General features: G+C 38.4%; 1 protein-coding gene across 3 annotated transcripts in view; it reads left to right on the plus strand.

Annotated features, from left to right (window-relative positions):
- LOC131139808 (collagen and calcium-binding EGF domain-containing protein 1-like) overlaps positions 1 to 14,053 on the plus strand; it is a 48,581-nt gene that overhangs the window by 27,065 nt on the left and 7,463 nt on the right. For 2 of the 3 annotated variants that reach the window (XM_058089712.1, XM_058089713.1), the window contains 2 exons: positions 13,042 to 13,094; positions 13,801 to 13,935. In XM_058089712.1, the coding sequence (XP_057945695.1) occupies positions 13,042 to 13,094; positions 13,801 to 13,935 (188 nt within the window). Of the gene's footprint in view, positions 1 to 12,700; positions 12,869 to 13,041; positions 13,095 to 13,800; positions 13,936 to 14,053 lie in introns of those variants that run through there. The other variant, XM_058089714.1, reaches the window with a different exon arrangement.

Genomic DNA, 14,053 nt, shown 5'->3' on the forward strand with positions numbered 1-14,053 from the left:
GAAAACTAAAAATAAATACAATGGTAAAATTCCGGTACAAATTGTGTCCATTAAAAAATAAAGTTAAGGAATGACATGTTTTGAGAATTTTAAATTAAAATTATTGCATAAGAAATATTATTTAAAATAAACCAATTACAAAAAATTAATTACATGTGTCCAAAAAATTATTATTGCATTTTAAATTTTATTTTATATATATTTTATTCAGTTAAAGTGAGGATTTGAACGTCAGGAATTAAATGGAAAACTAAAAATAAATACAATGGTAAAATTCCCCTAAAAATTGTGTCCATTAAAAAATAAAGTTAAGGAATGACATGTTTTGAGAATTTTAAATTAAAATGATTGCATAAGAAATATTATTTAAAATAAACTAATTACAAAAAATTAATTACATGTGTCCAAAACATTATTATTATTGTATTTTAAATTTTATTTTATATATATTTTATTCAGTTAAAGTGAGGATTTGAACGTCAGGAATTAAATGGAAAACTAAAAATAAATACAATGGTAAAATTCCGGTACAAATTGTGTCCATTAAAAAATAAAGTTAAGGAATGACATGTTTTGAGAATTTTAAATTGAAAATTATTGCATAAGAAATATTATTTAAAATAAACTAATTACAAAAAATTAATTACATGTGTCCAAAAAATTATTATTATTGTATTTTAAATTTTATTTTATATATATTTTATTCAGTTAAAGTGAGGATTTGAACGTCAGGAATTAAATGGAAAACTAAAAATAAATACAATGGTAAAATTCCGCTAAAAATTGTGTCCATTAAAAAATAAAGTTAAGGAATGACATGTTTTGAAAATTTTAAATTAAAATTTTTGCATAAGAAATATTTTTTTAAAATAAACTAATTACAAAAAAATAATTACATGTGTCCAAAAAATTATTATTATTGTATTTAAAATTTTATTTTATATATATTTTATTCAGTTAAAGTGAGGATTTGAACGCCAGGAATTAAATGGAAAACTAAAAATAAATACAATGGTAAAATTCCGGTAAAAATTGTGTCCTGACAAATGATTATTTTCTGTCAAAAATGATCAGCGCTTTGGGATTCGTCCACCCGGGTTCCTCCCTAACGTGGTCCGTCCCGTCTGGCACGAAAAGCCAAGCAGGCGCATTATTTTGAAGGATCCCGGTTAGCCTGACCTCACCGCTCGGTCGCTCTCACTCAGCCTCCGTCTGGCCGCCGCCCCCTCGTCCGTCTTTCCCAACGTACAACACCCTGTCCATCACTGTCCCCGCTTCCAGAGGAATAAATCCACTAAAGTGTCTGCGGGTCGCTGGGAATCTACCCTGGTAACGCTAGCTTGTTTTGTGCTGCTCGTCTGTCAGGTAGGATCTCAACGCTCCGGGTCCCGGAGGACAAGGAGCGTCATGTGTGCGTCTGTCGTAGAAAGACGCCGCCTCAGAGGGTCGGTGATAGTGCATTCTTGCGGTGATACCACCCCTGCCGCCCTCTTTCTTGGGGTCACGGTGCAGGTTTGTGAGAACTTGAGCGCTATATAACAGAACTAGACTGTACTTCCACTTGTATTCCCGTTTTGGGATGGAAAGAAGATGTTCAAGCAGCAGAGAGATGAGGCAAGGCCGAGGAAGCCGACAAGGAAGCGAAGGTCAGCGTGTTTTGCTGCTGGAAGTCCTTGAGACCTCCTGCTAGTTCTCCCCGGTCAAAGCTTCCTCTGTTTGGTCCGCCTCTGATGGGTCCCCACGGGGACTCTCCTGGGCTCCTGGAAGTGGGCTGGCAGAGCAAATAAACAAAAACCAGAGGAGGTCGGCGTGGCGGCCACTCCAACACCTCCACACGTGCACGTTTCAAAGAACGCACACGGAATAACGAGGCAACGCTACACACCACTTTGTGGAACACTTTCACACCTTCAAGTACAAGTATGTACATACTATGTACGTATGTATATGTACATGTGTGTGTATATATTGAGAAATGTGCAGAAATAAAAATACATTGAAAATATTTTTTAAATAAATAGTAATATATAAAATATATAAACATTTTATTTTACATTTTATTTAATATATTTTTATTTAATATATTTTTATTTTATATATTTTTATTTTATATATTTTTATTTTATATATTTATATATTTTATTTTATATATTTTATATAGCATTTTATATAAATATTTTATTTTAAATTTTATTTTATATATTTTATTCAATTAAAGTGAGGATTTTAACGTCAATACAATAAATACAATGGTAAAATTCCGGTACAAATTGTGTCCATTAAAAAATAAAGTTTAGGAATGACATGTTTTGAGAATTTTCAATTAAAATTATTGCATAAAAAATATTATTTAAAATAAACTAATTACAAAAAATTAATTACATGTGTCCAAAAAATTATTATTGTATTTTAAATTTTATTTTATATATTTTATTCAATTAAAGTGAGGATTTGAACATCAGGAATTAAATGGAAAACTAAAAATAAATACAATGGTAAAATTCTGGTAAAAAATTGTGTCCATTAAAAAATAAAATTAAGGAATGACATGTTTTGAGAATTTTAAATTAAAATTATTGCGTAAAAATATTATTTAAAATGAACTAATTACAAAAAATTAATTACATGTGTAAAAAAAATTATTATTATTGTATTTAAAATTTTATTTTATATATTTTCTTCAATTAAAGTGAGGATTTGAACGTCAGGAATTAAATGGAAAACTAAAAATAAATATAATGGTAAAATTCCGGTAAAAAATTGTGTCCATTAAAAAATAAAATTAAGGAATGACATGTTTTGAGAATTTTAAATTAAAATTATTGCGTAAAAATATTATTTAAAATAAACTAATTACAAATTTTTTTTTACAAATTACATGTGTCAAAAAAATTATTATGTATTTTAAATTTTATTTTATATATTTTATTCAATTAAAGTGAGGATTTGAACGTCAGGAATTAAATGGAAAACTAAAAATAAATACAATGGTAAAATTCCGCTAAAAATTGTGTCCATTAAAAAATAATGACATGTTTTAAGAATTTTCAATTAAAATTATTGCATTAAAAATATTATTATATTATACATTAATTTATTATATATTAATATATATAATATATATTAATTTATTAATATATTATACATATTATAATTATAATATATTATAATTATTATTAATTATTATAGTACATATTATATAATATAATATTTAAAATAAAAAAACTACAAAAAATTAATGACATGTGTCAAAAAAAAAATCAAAATTAAATGTGCAGAAATTAATGAAATAAAATACATTTCAAATTTATTAGACAATAGACAAATAATTTAAAACGTTAAAGAAAAAATCGGAAACCGGAGTACCCGGAGAAAACCCACACATGCACGAGGTGTACCCCGCCTCTCGCCCAAAGTCAGCCGGGATAGGCTCCAGCATGCCCTCCATAAGCGGTAATTCTAAGCCCGGAATGACACAAACACATGCAGAGCTCTCCTGGTCGGCCATGTCAGGAGGTCATGGACCTCCACTGATCCACACTTCCTGTGTTGATCCCACCCAAACACTGGAGAAAAACGTACTGACAAGCACGTTCATCTCACGCTCGGCTTCACTTGTTTGTCTTTCCGCACATGAACACCATCATTCGCCATCAGGACCCTTGTTGGCCTCGGAAGTGGTCGGGTTCGGGAGCGGTTTTACCTCTGGAAATAGTTCACAGTCTAAGTTTTAAGTCAAACACTAATTGACATGCGTAAAAAAAACATAAAATACTCATTTAGTATGTTCTCTGTAGGCGGCATTATGAATTATCCTTACTGACCTTTTTTGCAGTACATTTAGCCAGTGAAGATTGCTTTTATAGTTATTAGCCCATATTTCCACACAATAAGTAAGATATAAAACAAATATTTGTGTCAAAGTGAAAGTTATGCTTGAATGTTTTTTTTTTGTTGGAAACCGATATTTTCCTGAAACTTACCTATGTTTTACTACTGATTACTAAAGAACAGAAAAGGTAGAAGCAAATCTTTTTTTTTTTTCTGATGAAAGCCAGGCGTCTCGTCGTTCCTTTGGTAGGTTCCATATCGATGTAGCCGTGGAACACGATATTCTGCGTGCCTTCAAACATCAGCCAAAATCATCTAAAATGGCCGACCGTGTATATCCTTGTCAAGGAACAATACAATAAAAAGTACACTTGGGTATACTTTAGAGTAGTCAGTGTACAGCTTGTATTGCAGTATGTAGATTCGCCATAGACAAACACACAACCACTATTGAATAAATGGTCTAAAGCAGGGGTCTCAAACACGGGGCCCGCGGGCCAACTGTGGCCCGCAGGACACTAGTTTGAGGCCCCCGCCTTGATATGAAAGTTTAATGTTAGTGCGGCCCCGCGCAAGTTTGATATGGATGCTGTATGGTATCATGTACCCAGAAAAAAATATTACGTTTGATTCATGTTCATGTTAAAGGTTAAATAACTGTTAATAGTTATCCTCCCTATCCGTGTGGAAGTGGTAAGTTTTGGGCTATTTAAGTTGAAAGGAAATAACTCGAAGGCTACCGTTTAGGTCGCTAGCTCTCTAGTTTGCGAGTTAGCATGTGTCTCAAGACCCTGCGGTTGCGCAATATGTTGTAAATAAAAAGAGTATAAATGTGACTATAGTCGTGTTTTGTCATGTCTACAGGGCTCTAATAATATGGATGCTGTATGGTATCATGTACCCAGAAAAAAATGATTACGTTTGATTCATGTTCATGTTAAAGGTTGAATAACTGTTAATAGTTATCCTCACTATCCGTGTGGAAGTGGTAAGTTTTGGGCTATTTAAGTTGAAAGGAAATAACTTGGAGGCTACCGTTTAGGTCGCTTTAGGTTGTGCTTTGTTCATTTTAATCTGAAAAAATCATTTGTCTACCCACCAACTATATGTGCTTTCTTAAGTTTTTATTATTTGCTGTTTTATTATTATTATTATATTTATTATATTATGATTGATTTTTATTCTTGATTTGTTTATTTATTTTTCATCTTATTTTGTGCAGAAAAATACAAATTAAGATATTTGAGAACAGTGGAATGTTTTATCAGAGCTTTTATTGTGGAAAATCGGAACCAAAGCACTGAAAAAGTTTGTATATTTTTCTGTTTTTAATAAATGCGTTTTGGTTTTTTTTGGAATACCTGATGCGGCCCAGCCTTGCCTAGACCCTAGCTCCAGTGGCCCCCAGGTAAATTGAGTTTGAGACCCCTGGTCTAAAGGGTAATCGTGTCCTGTTGACAGTCAAAAATGGTGGTGGGCTGCACGAGTGCTGCTGGCATGGAGTTGAGCTATGGTTCATTGCTAGGAAAGATGAATCATAACATGTTCATAGTGAAGCAGAGCGTGATCCATAATGCTCGTTCTTCCATATTTGAGGCGTATTTTACCGAAATATTATTTCCCCTCAAATGGATTCTGCTTTTTTTTTCACGACGGCGCCATCTGCTGGATATGGTGGCCTATTGTACTCGGTGCTAGCCATGTGTTCGGTCTCTCAGGACCCTGGTACTGTCTAGTTCCGGGACCTTGAGACCTCGTTGTCTTGGTAGGGGTGCCGCTGAAATGAATATCGATGTCTTCCTCGGACGTTCCTGCCCGTTTAAATCATAGTCGCACGACATGAGAAAACAAAAGTGATCCGGTTCTGGATCCCGTCTCCTCCGAGTGGTGCTGTGCTGGTTTTGGCAGCGAGAGGCCGAGTGATGCTCGGCGTTGGAGGTCATGGGTGTTTTATGATGAGTGTTTTATCTTTCCCTTGACCCTGCAGTCATCGCTCAAGGAGCTAACGGCGAGTCCTTTCCCGCCGTGGTCCATCAAGAGATGTGTGGAATAACCATATTTAATACACAAAACCGCATCATCATCATCATCATCATGTGTTATACAGGTGTACCTAATGAAAAGTCCGCCGCGGCAAACAAAGAGCTTTTGTCGACTTGAGGGTTTGGTTTTGTTTTTCTCCCCACATCATTGTGTATTCTTGTGTAATATGTAACGTCGTTGTTGAAATATTATTGCAATATTTGTATTTGTGTGTGTGGCCTTTGTCATGCCGAGTCATCACTCATGAGATGCACTCCAGATGCCGAAGGAAGCCATCTTTTTTTCACGCACATGCACCTCGCAGTGGCCGTCTGTGAGGTCAGGGGTCACCGACGCTGGGTCGATTCAACTCAAAACCGGTTTGAGAGATTCTTCTCGATTATAACTTCTGTACTTAATCTTCTTTTTTTTTTTAATGGATGTAGTACTTCTATATGACAGGAGCATTCTGCTGTCTTTAAGGGCCTACAACAGTCAAAGATCCTCTATATGACAGGAGCATTCTGCTGTCTTTAAGGGCCTACTACATAAACAGGAGTGCTTTGCTGTGATTAGGGACTCGCTCGTCAAAGATCCTTTATATAACAGGAGACCTCTGCTGTTTTTTAAGAACCCCTGCATAGATCCTCTATATGACAGGAGCAATCTTCTTGCTTTTTTGGGACATACTGCATAAACAGGAGTGCTTTACTGTGTTTAGGGCCACGCTCGTCAAAGATCCTCTATATGACAGAAGAACTCTGCTTTTTTTATGGATGTAGTACTTCCCAAACACTCATCAAAGATCCTCTATATGACAGGAGCATTCTACTGTCTTTAAGGGCCTACTACATAAAGGATCAACAGTCAAAGATCCTCTATTTGACAGAAGCACTCTGCTCTTTTTATGGATGTACTTCCCAAACACTCATCAAAGATCCTCTATATGACAGGAGCACTCTGCTGTTTTTACGGATGTACTTCCCAAACACATCAAAGATCCTCTACATGACAGGAGCATTCTGCTGTCTTTAAGGGCCTACTACATAAAGGATCAACAGTCAAAGATCCTTTATATGACAGGAGCATTCTGCTGTTTTTTGGATGTACTTCCCAAACACTCATCAAAGATCCTCTACATGACAGGAGCGTTCTGCTGCTTTTAAGGGCCTACTGCATAAAGGACCAACAGTCAAAGATCCTCTATATGACAGATAACTTTTGTACTTAATCCTCTTCCGCTACTCCGTGATGACATCACTGGTGGATGGTAGACATCTTGGACTTCCTTCCGTCGGCTCGGAAGGAGCCGTACGTTCACCTTCCGCTTCATCAGCGTGGCCCCCTTATCCTCTTGGAGGCGGACCTGGCCTCCTTATCGCGACATGCGGCACAGTGCACGCTGGGATTCATGCGTTCCCTCAAGGAACCGCAGCTCCTCCCCAGTGCCACCAGCACTCGTGCAGCCCTAGACCATCACGCCATTGTGCTTGACTGCAGGCAAAACACAATAACGTCACTGAAATACTCGAAAAAGATTCAAAAAAATGCAATTTTTCGATAATAGGTCGCCAAGAATCGAGGATGTGACTTTGGCGCCCCAATCTGGAAGACGATGCATTTATGCTGCTTGCTATGATGCCTCATCAAACAGGAGTGCTTTGCTGTGTTTAGGGCCACGCTCGTCAAAGATCCTCTATATGACAGAAGAACTCTGCTTTTTTATGGATGTAGTACTTCCCAAACACTCATCAAAGATCCTCTACGTGACAGGAGCGTTCTGCTGTCTTTAAGGGCCTACAACAGTCAAAGATCCTCTATATGACAGGAGCATTCTGCTGTCTTTAAGGGCCTACTACATAAACAGGAGTGCTTTGCTGTGATTAGGGACTCGCTCGTCAAAGATCCTTTATATAACAGGAGACCTCTGCTGTTTTTTAAGAACCCCTGCATAGATCCTCTATATGACAGGAGCAATCGTGTTGCTCATTTAAATGGAGAAGAAAATTTAAGGTGATGTTACAGTTAATAATGTTAATGATAATAACAATAATAATATTACAATGATAATAATAAGAGGGCAAAACAAGACTGTGGCATGAACATGATTATATTTTGCCTTTATAAGCTTTTGCTTCAGCCTACTCCTTTTGGGCTTGTGATCAGATAGTTGAATACAAATGTAAATAATGGGAAGTTATATTTTGTAATGTTTCATATATTTGCCCAAATAAAATTAAAAAAAAAAATTAATGAACCACAGTTCCCCCCCAATGCTGGTAGCACTCGTGCTGAAGGATGACACTACCACGACAATTCCTAATGAAGATAAAAATGCTTCCTGAAATGCGGATATGGATAGATAGAGATTTCCAGGAGTGTACCGAAGTCTGTCGGAAAAGCCCAACTGGAAGTCTTTAAGTCCAGATGGGGGACGCCGCCAAAGGTTGTTGACAATGTAAAGATCCCGCGTTGACAGTTGTGCGTTCACCATAACCAGAAGCAAGTGTTCGCACTCCATTAGGCAATCTTGTCGAACAGCCACGAACATCAGAGGGAGCAAAATGTGGGGAAGATAAAATGCTCTGCAGCAGCACCAGCACTTTTCCAGGAACAATGCCAAAGGATTCCCTTTCCCAATCCAAAAGAACCGCAAAGGTACTAAGCAGAAACCTCGCACACTCGCCGCAGAGCGCTCCAGAGGCCGAGCGGGCCTGTTTCCTGTCTGTCCTACATACTTTCACACAGCAAAACAAAAACACACGGGTCAACGCCCCTCCTGCCCCCCTGCGCTGGTGCAGACACCGCGGCTTCCTCCGCGGGACACATGCTGATGTTATACTACGGTACTCTCTCATTAGCGCCGCCATTAGCAGCCCTGACTGTCACAACGCCGCAATTGGGTAATAGCTGCATTTGTAATGTCATGAATGGTTAGCATCCAGTAGCTTAATCTACCTCTGCTTGCGCTTTAAAATGTTAAAAGCCTCCTCAGAATGTCTGAAGTGTGAAAATAACATAACTCGAAAAACCACTCATGTCACTTAACTGCAAAAAGCCAAAGAAAAAGCAAAGGAAGGCTGTTTTTTGGGACATACCGCTTTGCTGTGTTTAGGGACCCGCTCGTCAAAGATCCTCTATATGACAGAAGCGTTCTGCTGTCTTTAAGGGCCTACTACATAAAGGATCAACAGTCAAAGATCCTTTATATGACAGGAGCACTCTGCTGTTTTTCTGGACATACCGCATAAACAGGAGTGCTTTGCTGTGTTTAGGGCCACGCTCGTCAAAGATCCTCTATATGACAGAAGAACTCTGCTTTTTTTATGGATGTAGTACTTCCCAAACACTCATCAAAGATCCTCTACGTGACAGGAGCGTTCTGCTGTCTTTAAGGGCCTACAACAGTCAAAGATCCTCTATATGACAGGAGCATTCTGCTGTCTTTAAGGGCCTACTACATAAACAGGAGTGCTTTGCTGTGATTAGGGACTCGCTCGTCAAAGATCCTTTATATAACAGGAGACCTCTGCTGTTTTTTAAGAACCCCTGCATAGATCCTCTATATGACAGGAGCAATCGTGTTGCTTTTTTGGGACATACTGCATAAAGAGCAGTGCTTTGCTGTGTTTAGGGCCACGCTCGTCAACGATCCTCTATATGACAGAAGAACTCTGCTTTTTCTATGGATGTAGTACTTCCCAAACACTCATCAAAGATCCTCTACATGACAGGAGCGTTCTGCTGTCTTTAAGGGCCTACTACATAAAGGATGAACAGTCAAAGATCCTCTATATGACAGGAGCACTCTGCTGTTTTTCGGGACATACTGCATAAACAGGAGTGCTTTGCTGTGTTTAGGGACCCGCTCATCAAAGATCCTCTATATGACAGAAGCACTCTGCTCTTTTTATGGATGCACTTCCCAAACACTCATCAAAGATCCTCTATATGACAGGAGCATTCTGCTGTTTTTTTTGGATGTACTTCCCAAACACTCATCAAAGATCCTCTACATGACAGGAGCATTCTGCTGTTTTTAAGGGCCTACTGCATAAAGGATCAGCAGTCAAAGATCCTCTATATGACAGAAGCACTCTGCTCTTTTTATGGATGTACTTCCCAAACACTCATCAAAGATCCTCTATATGACAGGAGCATTCTGCTGTTTTTTTTTATGTACTTCCCAAACACTCATCAAAGATCCTCTACATGACAGGAGCATTCTGCTGTTTTTAAGGGCCTACTGCATAAAGGATCAGCAGTCAAAGATCCTCTATATGACAGAAGCACCCCGCTCTTTTTATGGATGTACTTCCCAAACACTCATCAAAGATTCTCTACATGACGGGAGCATTTTGCTGTTTTTAAGGGCCTACTACATAAAGGAACAACAGTCAAAGATCATCTATATAACAGAAGCACTCTGCTCTTTTTTATGGATGTACTTCCCAAACACTCATCAAAGATCCTCTGCATGACAGGAGCATTCTGCTGTTTTTAAGGCGCTACTACACAAAGGATCAACAGTCAAAGATCCTCAATATGACAGCATCACTCTGCTCTTTTTATGGATGTACTTCCCAAACACTCATCAAAGATCCTCTACATGACAGGAGCATTCTGCTGTTTTTAAGGGCCGACTGCATAAAGGATCAGCAGTCAAAGATCCTCTATATGACAGAAGCACTCTGCTCTTTTTATGGATGTACTTCCCAAACACTCATCAAAGATCCTCTATATGACAGGAGCATTCTGCTGTTTTAAGGGCCTACTGCATAAAGAATCAACAGTCAAAGATCCTCTATATGACAGAAGCACTCAGCTCTTTTTATGGATGTACTTCCCAAACACTCATCAAAGATCCTCTACATGACAGGCGTATTCTGCTGTTTTTAAGGGCCTACTGCATAAAGGATCAACAGTCAAAGATCCTCAATATGACAGAAGCACTCAGCTCTTTTTATGGATGTACTTCCCAAACACTCATCAAAGATCCTCTATATGACAGGAGCATTCTGCTGTTTTTTTTGGATGTACTTCCCAAACACTCATCAAAGATCCTCTATATGACAGGAGCATTCTGCTGTTTTTAAGGCACTACTACACAAAGGATCAACAGTCAAAGATCCTCTATATGACAGCATCACTCTGCTCTTTTTAGGAATGTACTTCCCAAACACTCATCAAAGATCCTCTACACGACAGGAGCATTCTGCTGTCTTTAAGGGCCTACTATATAAAGGATGAACAGTCAAAGATCCTCTATATCACAGAAGCACTCAGAGCCATCTCGTATCTTCTTGTTGTAGCTGACAAGCAGTGTATTACTGCCAGCGATGCTGTGTACAAAATAACAACAATGAAATGACCATGAAGAATATGCCCGATGCTCTTTATTCCTAACGAAAGAAGCTGGAATCTTGGAATTCTGCCATTCTGAGGACCTCAGAAGTTCATTCTTCCCAAACTTTGGGATGTTGTGCAAGAGGTGTGTAGTCGGCCTCGCGGAGGTGAGGTCATCTGTCACAAAAGTACGGCTTCATCCTGATTTAAAGTCAATTGTAACATCAGAATCACAGTGAAAAGCACCGCTCACTTTAATCCAAAAAAAGCATCAAGGTATGAGTTTCTCCTGCGGGACGGGCTCCCCATGTGCGAGTGCTTATCTCCGGACTGATTTGTTGATGGACTCAATAAAGTAGTGACAATTTTCATCTTGACTTTCACCCACCTGTCTCCACCTCCGCCCCATCGCGCCGTCCTCCGAGGCCGCCAGCGCCGCTACGAGCGTCAGATTAAAGCCGCCCGGATCATCTGGATCTCATCAGTTTGGGCCCGTCTCGACGTTTTATGGGTTATTGTTCACTCTGGGGGCGGGAGGGAGGTCCGGATCGTGATGATTTAGGGCTACGCTGCACGGAGGCTGCAGGAGAATAAAAAGCAACTTTTGTTGCGCATTTCCTGCCTTCTTCTTCATGGTGCACGCTTCTTCTATTTGTTGTAAACACTCCAAATGGCTTGTAGGGGATAAGCGCGTCCATAAATTCATAAAGATGCGCATATTTTTAGGATCAATGAGTCTGCCAAACCATTCATGCTTACATCACAAAAACACATCATGATTCTATTTGTTTATTTGATCTCAGTTCATAAAGTTTTGACAATGACAATTTATTCTTATTTCTATTCCAATGGAATAAATCCCATAGGGAATAATGGAGTTGGAACGTTCCAGTGTCAAGCTGCCACCTTTCATTAACTTTAGTTAACCATAGTGAATGACAGGGGGAAAATATTAGTATTAATGTCATTGTTGTTGTTTTTAATCTTTTGTAATGTTGTGTATTTTTTTGTCAATGTATTTATTGACATAAATTGACATTTTATTAAACTGAGAATAGATAGATAGCTAGATAGCTAGATAGCTAGATAGATAGATAGATAGATAGATAGATAGATAGATAGATAGATAGATAGATAGATAGATAGATAGATAGATAGATAGATAGATAGATAGATAGATAGATAGATAGATAGATAGATAGATAGATAGATAGATAGATAGATAGGGAGATAGGGAGATAGATAGGGAGCTAGTTAGCTAGCTAGCTCCCTGGCTGCCTGGATCCCGTATAATAATAAATAATAATGTGGAGAATAAATAGATGACATCAAATATGAACAATGTACAGCGTAAACAGTAATTAATTAAGTTCATTTTATTTAAAATAATTAAAATGAACATTTTGATTAATCACATTTCCTCTTAACTCTTAGCTTCGTCACTTAGCTTAGCATGCTAGCAGAGAACAACTTACTGAGTCACTTAGCTTAGCATGCTAGCAGAGAACAACTTGCAGTGTTACTTAGCGAGCATGCTAGCAACTTGCTGGGACACTTGCTAGCATTCACGGCATAAAAAAAGCTCATTAAAAATCACTGCGATTTTTTTTCAGGTCTTTAATGTAATATTTTGGTGCTCTGATCGTCAACATTAATAATTATGATGCTGGTACGTTATTAGTTTGTTAAATACTTCTTCAGCTTCGTCAGCTTGGTGGTTAGCCGCCATTTTACATTTCGATAATCATTACATTGCATTGCAATACAGCTGACAACTTCTGTGGTGAAAGGAAGTGGTGGAATCTGGAAATTCTAAGCTATTCCTTGTGTTCTCTCCCCCAGGAGGAGGTGCTGTGAGGGGTTCAGGTTTGTGATGGGCCAGTGCATACCTGAAAGTAGGTAAAACACACTTTTAACTTGTTGCGTCTCACACAAACAACACACGCACACACATCTGACTGCCATGCTCTTGCTAAAACTAAAACCTCATCTTTGCAGCTTTATAGATGGCAACATCCTGCAGCAAACAAGGTCTGGAGACCACATTGGTTTGCGTGTCTTTCCAAAGAATTCCACATTAATGCCTTGTCGCTTTTGGAATAACGACGTTAAAAGGAGCGTTGCCGTCCAAATAGCTCTCATACATCTCTGGCGGAAACAACAAAGCAGCCAATAACGGATATGTGGCGCTTTTATCTACCTCATTTCTGCTTAAATTGAATATATCATAAGTCAAGTATGTGTCTGTTGTATTCTAAAGGAGGAAAAAGTCACTTTTTCGGGAATACTTTGGAAAATTATTAAATAAGAGGATAAAGGGGGCTCCGCATACCTGCAGTACATGCTGTCGTCCACTAGAGGCCGCTGTTTCTGTAAGATTAGAGCAGTTCAAACTCAAAACCCAAGTCCCTTATAGAACAGGACACCTCTGTTGTTTAAGGACTTATTACCAGAATGTTAGTCTATGCTACTTTAATGCAACATTTAAAAAATAACTCTCTACATGACAGGGTAGTGCTTTCCTGATTGTAAGAACCTACTGCAAAAACACTTTGGGAGGATGTGTTTTGTATGTAAACAATGTCCTTCGTTTGTGTGCAGGTGTTGATGTTTGTGCTGCATCGCCGTGTGAGCAACAATGCACGGACCACTTTGGACGAGTCGTCTGCACGTGTTATCCCGGCTATCGCTTTGACCGGGAGAGACACCGCAACCACAAGTCTCCCTATTGTCTGGGTCAGTTTACTTGACGTAGTCGTGTGTATTCATTCTAAAAAGCTGTCATGGAAAGATGGACAAAACGGTACCCTCTTGTGGATGTGGATGAACGTCCTCATGTCAGATTGTCCTCTGG

Source organism: Doryrhamphus excisus, chromosome 12 (assembly GCF_030265055.1).
Source record: "Doryrhamphus excisus isolate RoL2022-K1 chromosome 12, RoL_Dexc_1.0, whole genome shotgun sequence".
NCBI lineage: Eukaryota > Metazoa > Chordata > Actinopteri > Syngnathiformes > Syngnathidae > Doryrhamphus > Doryrhamphus excisus.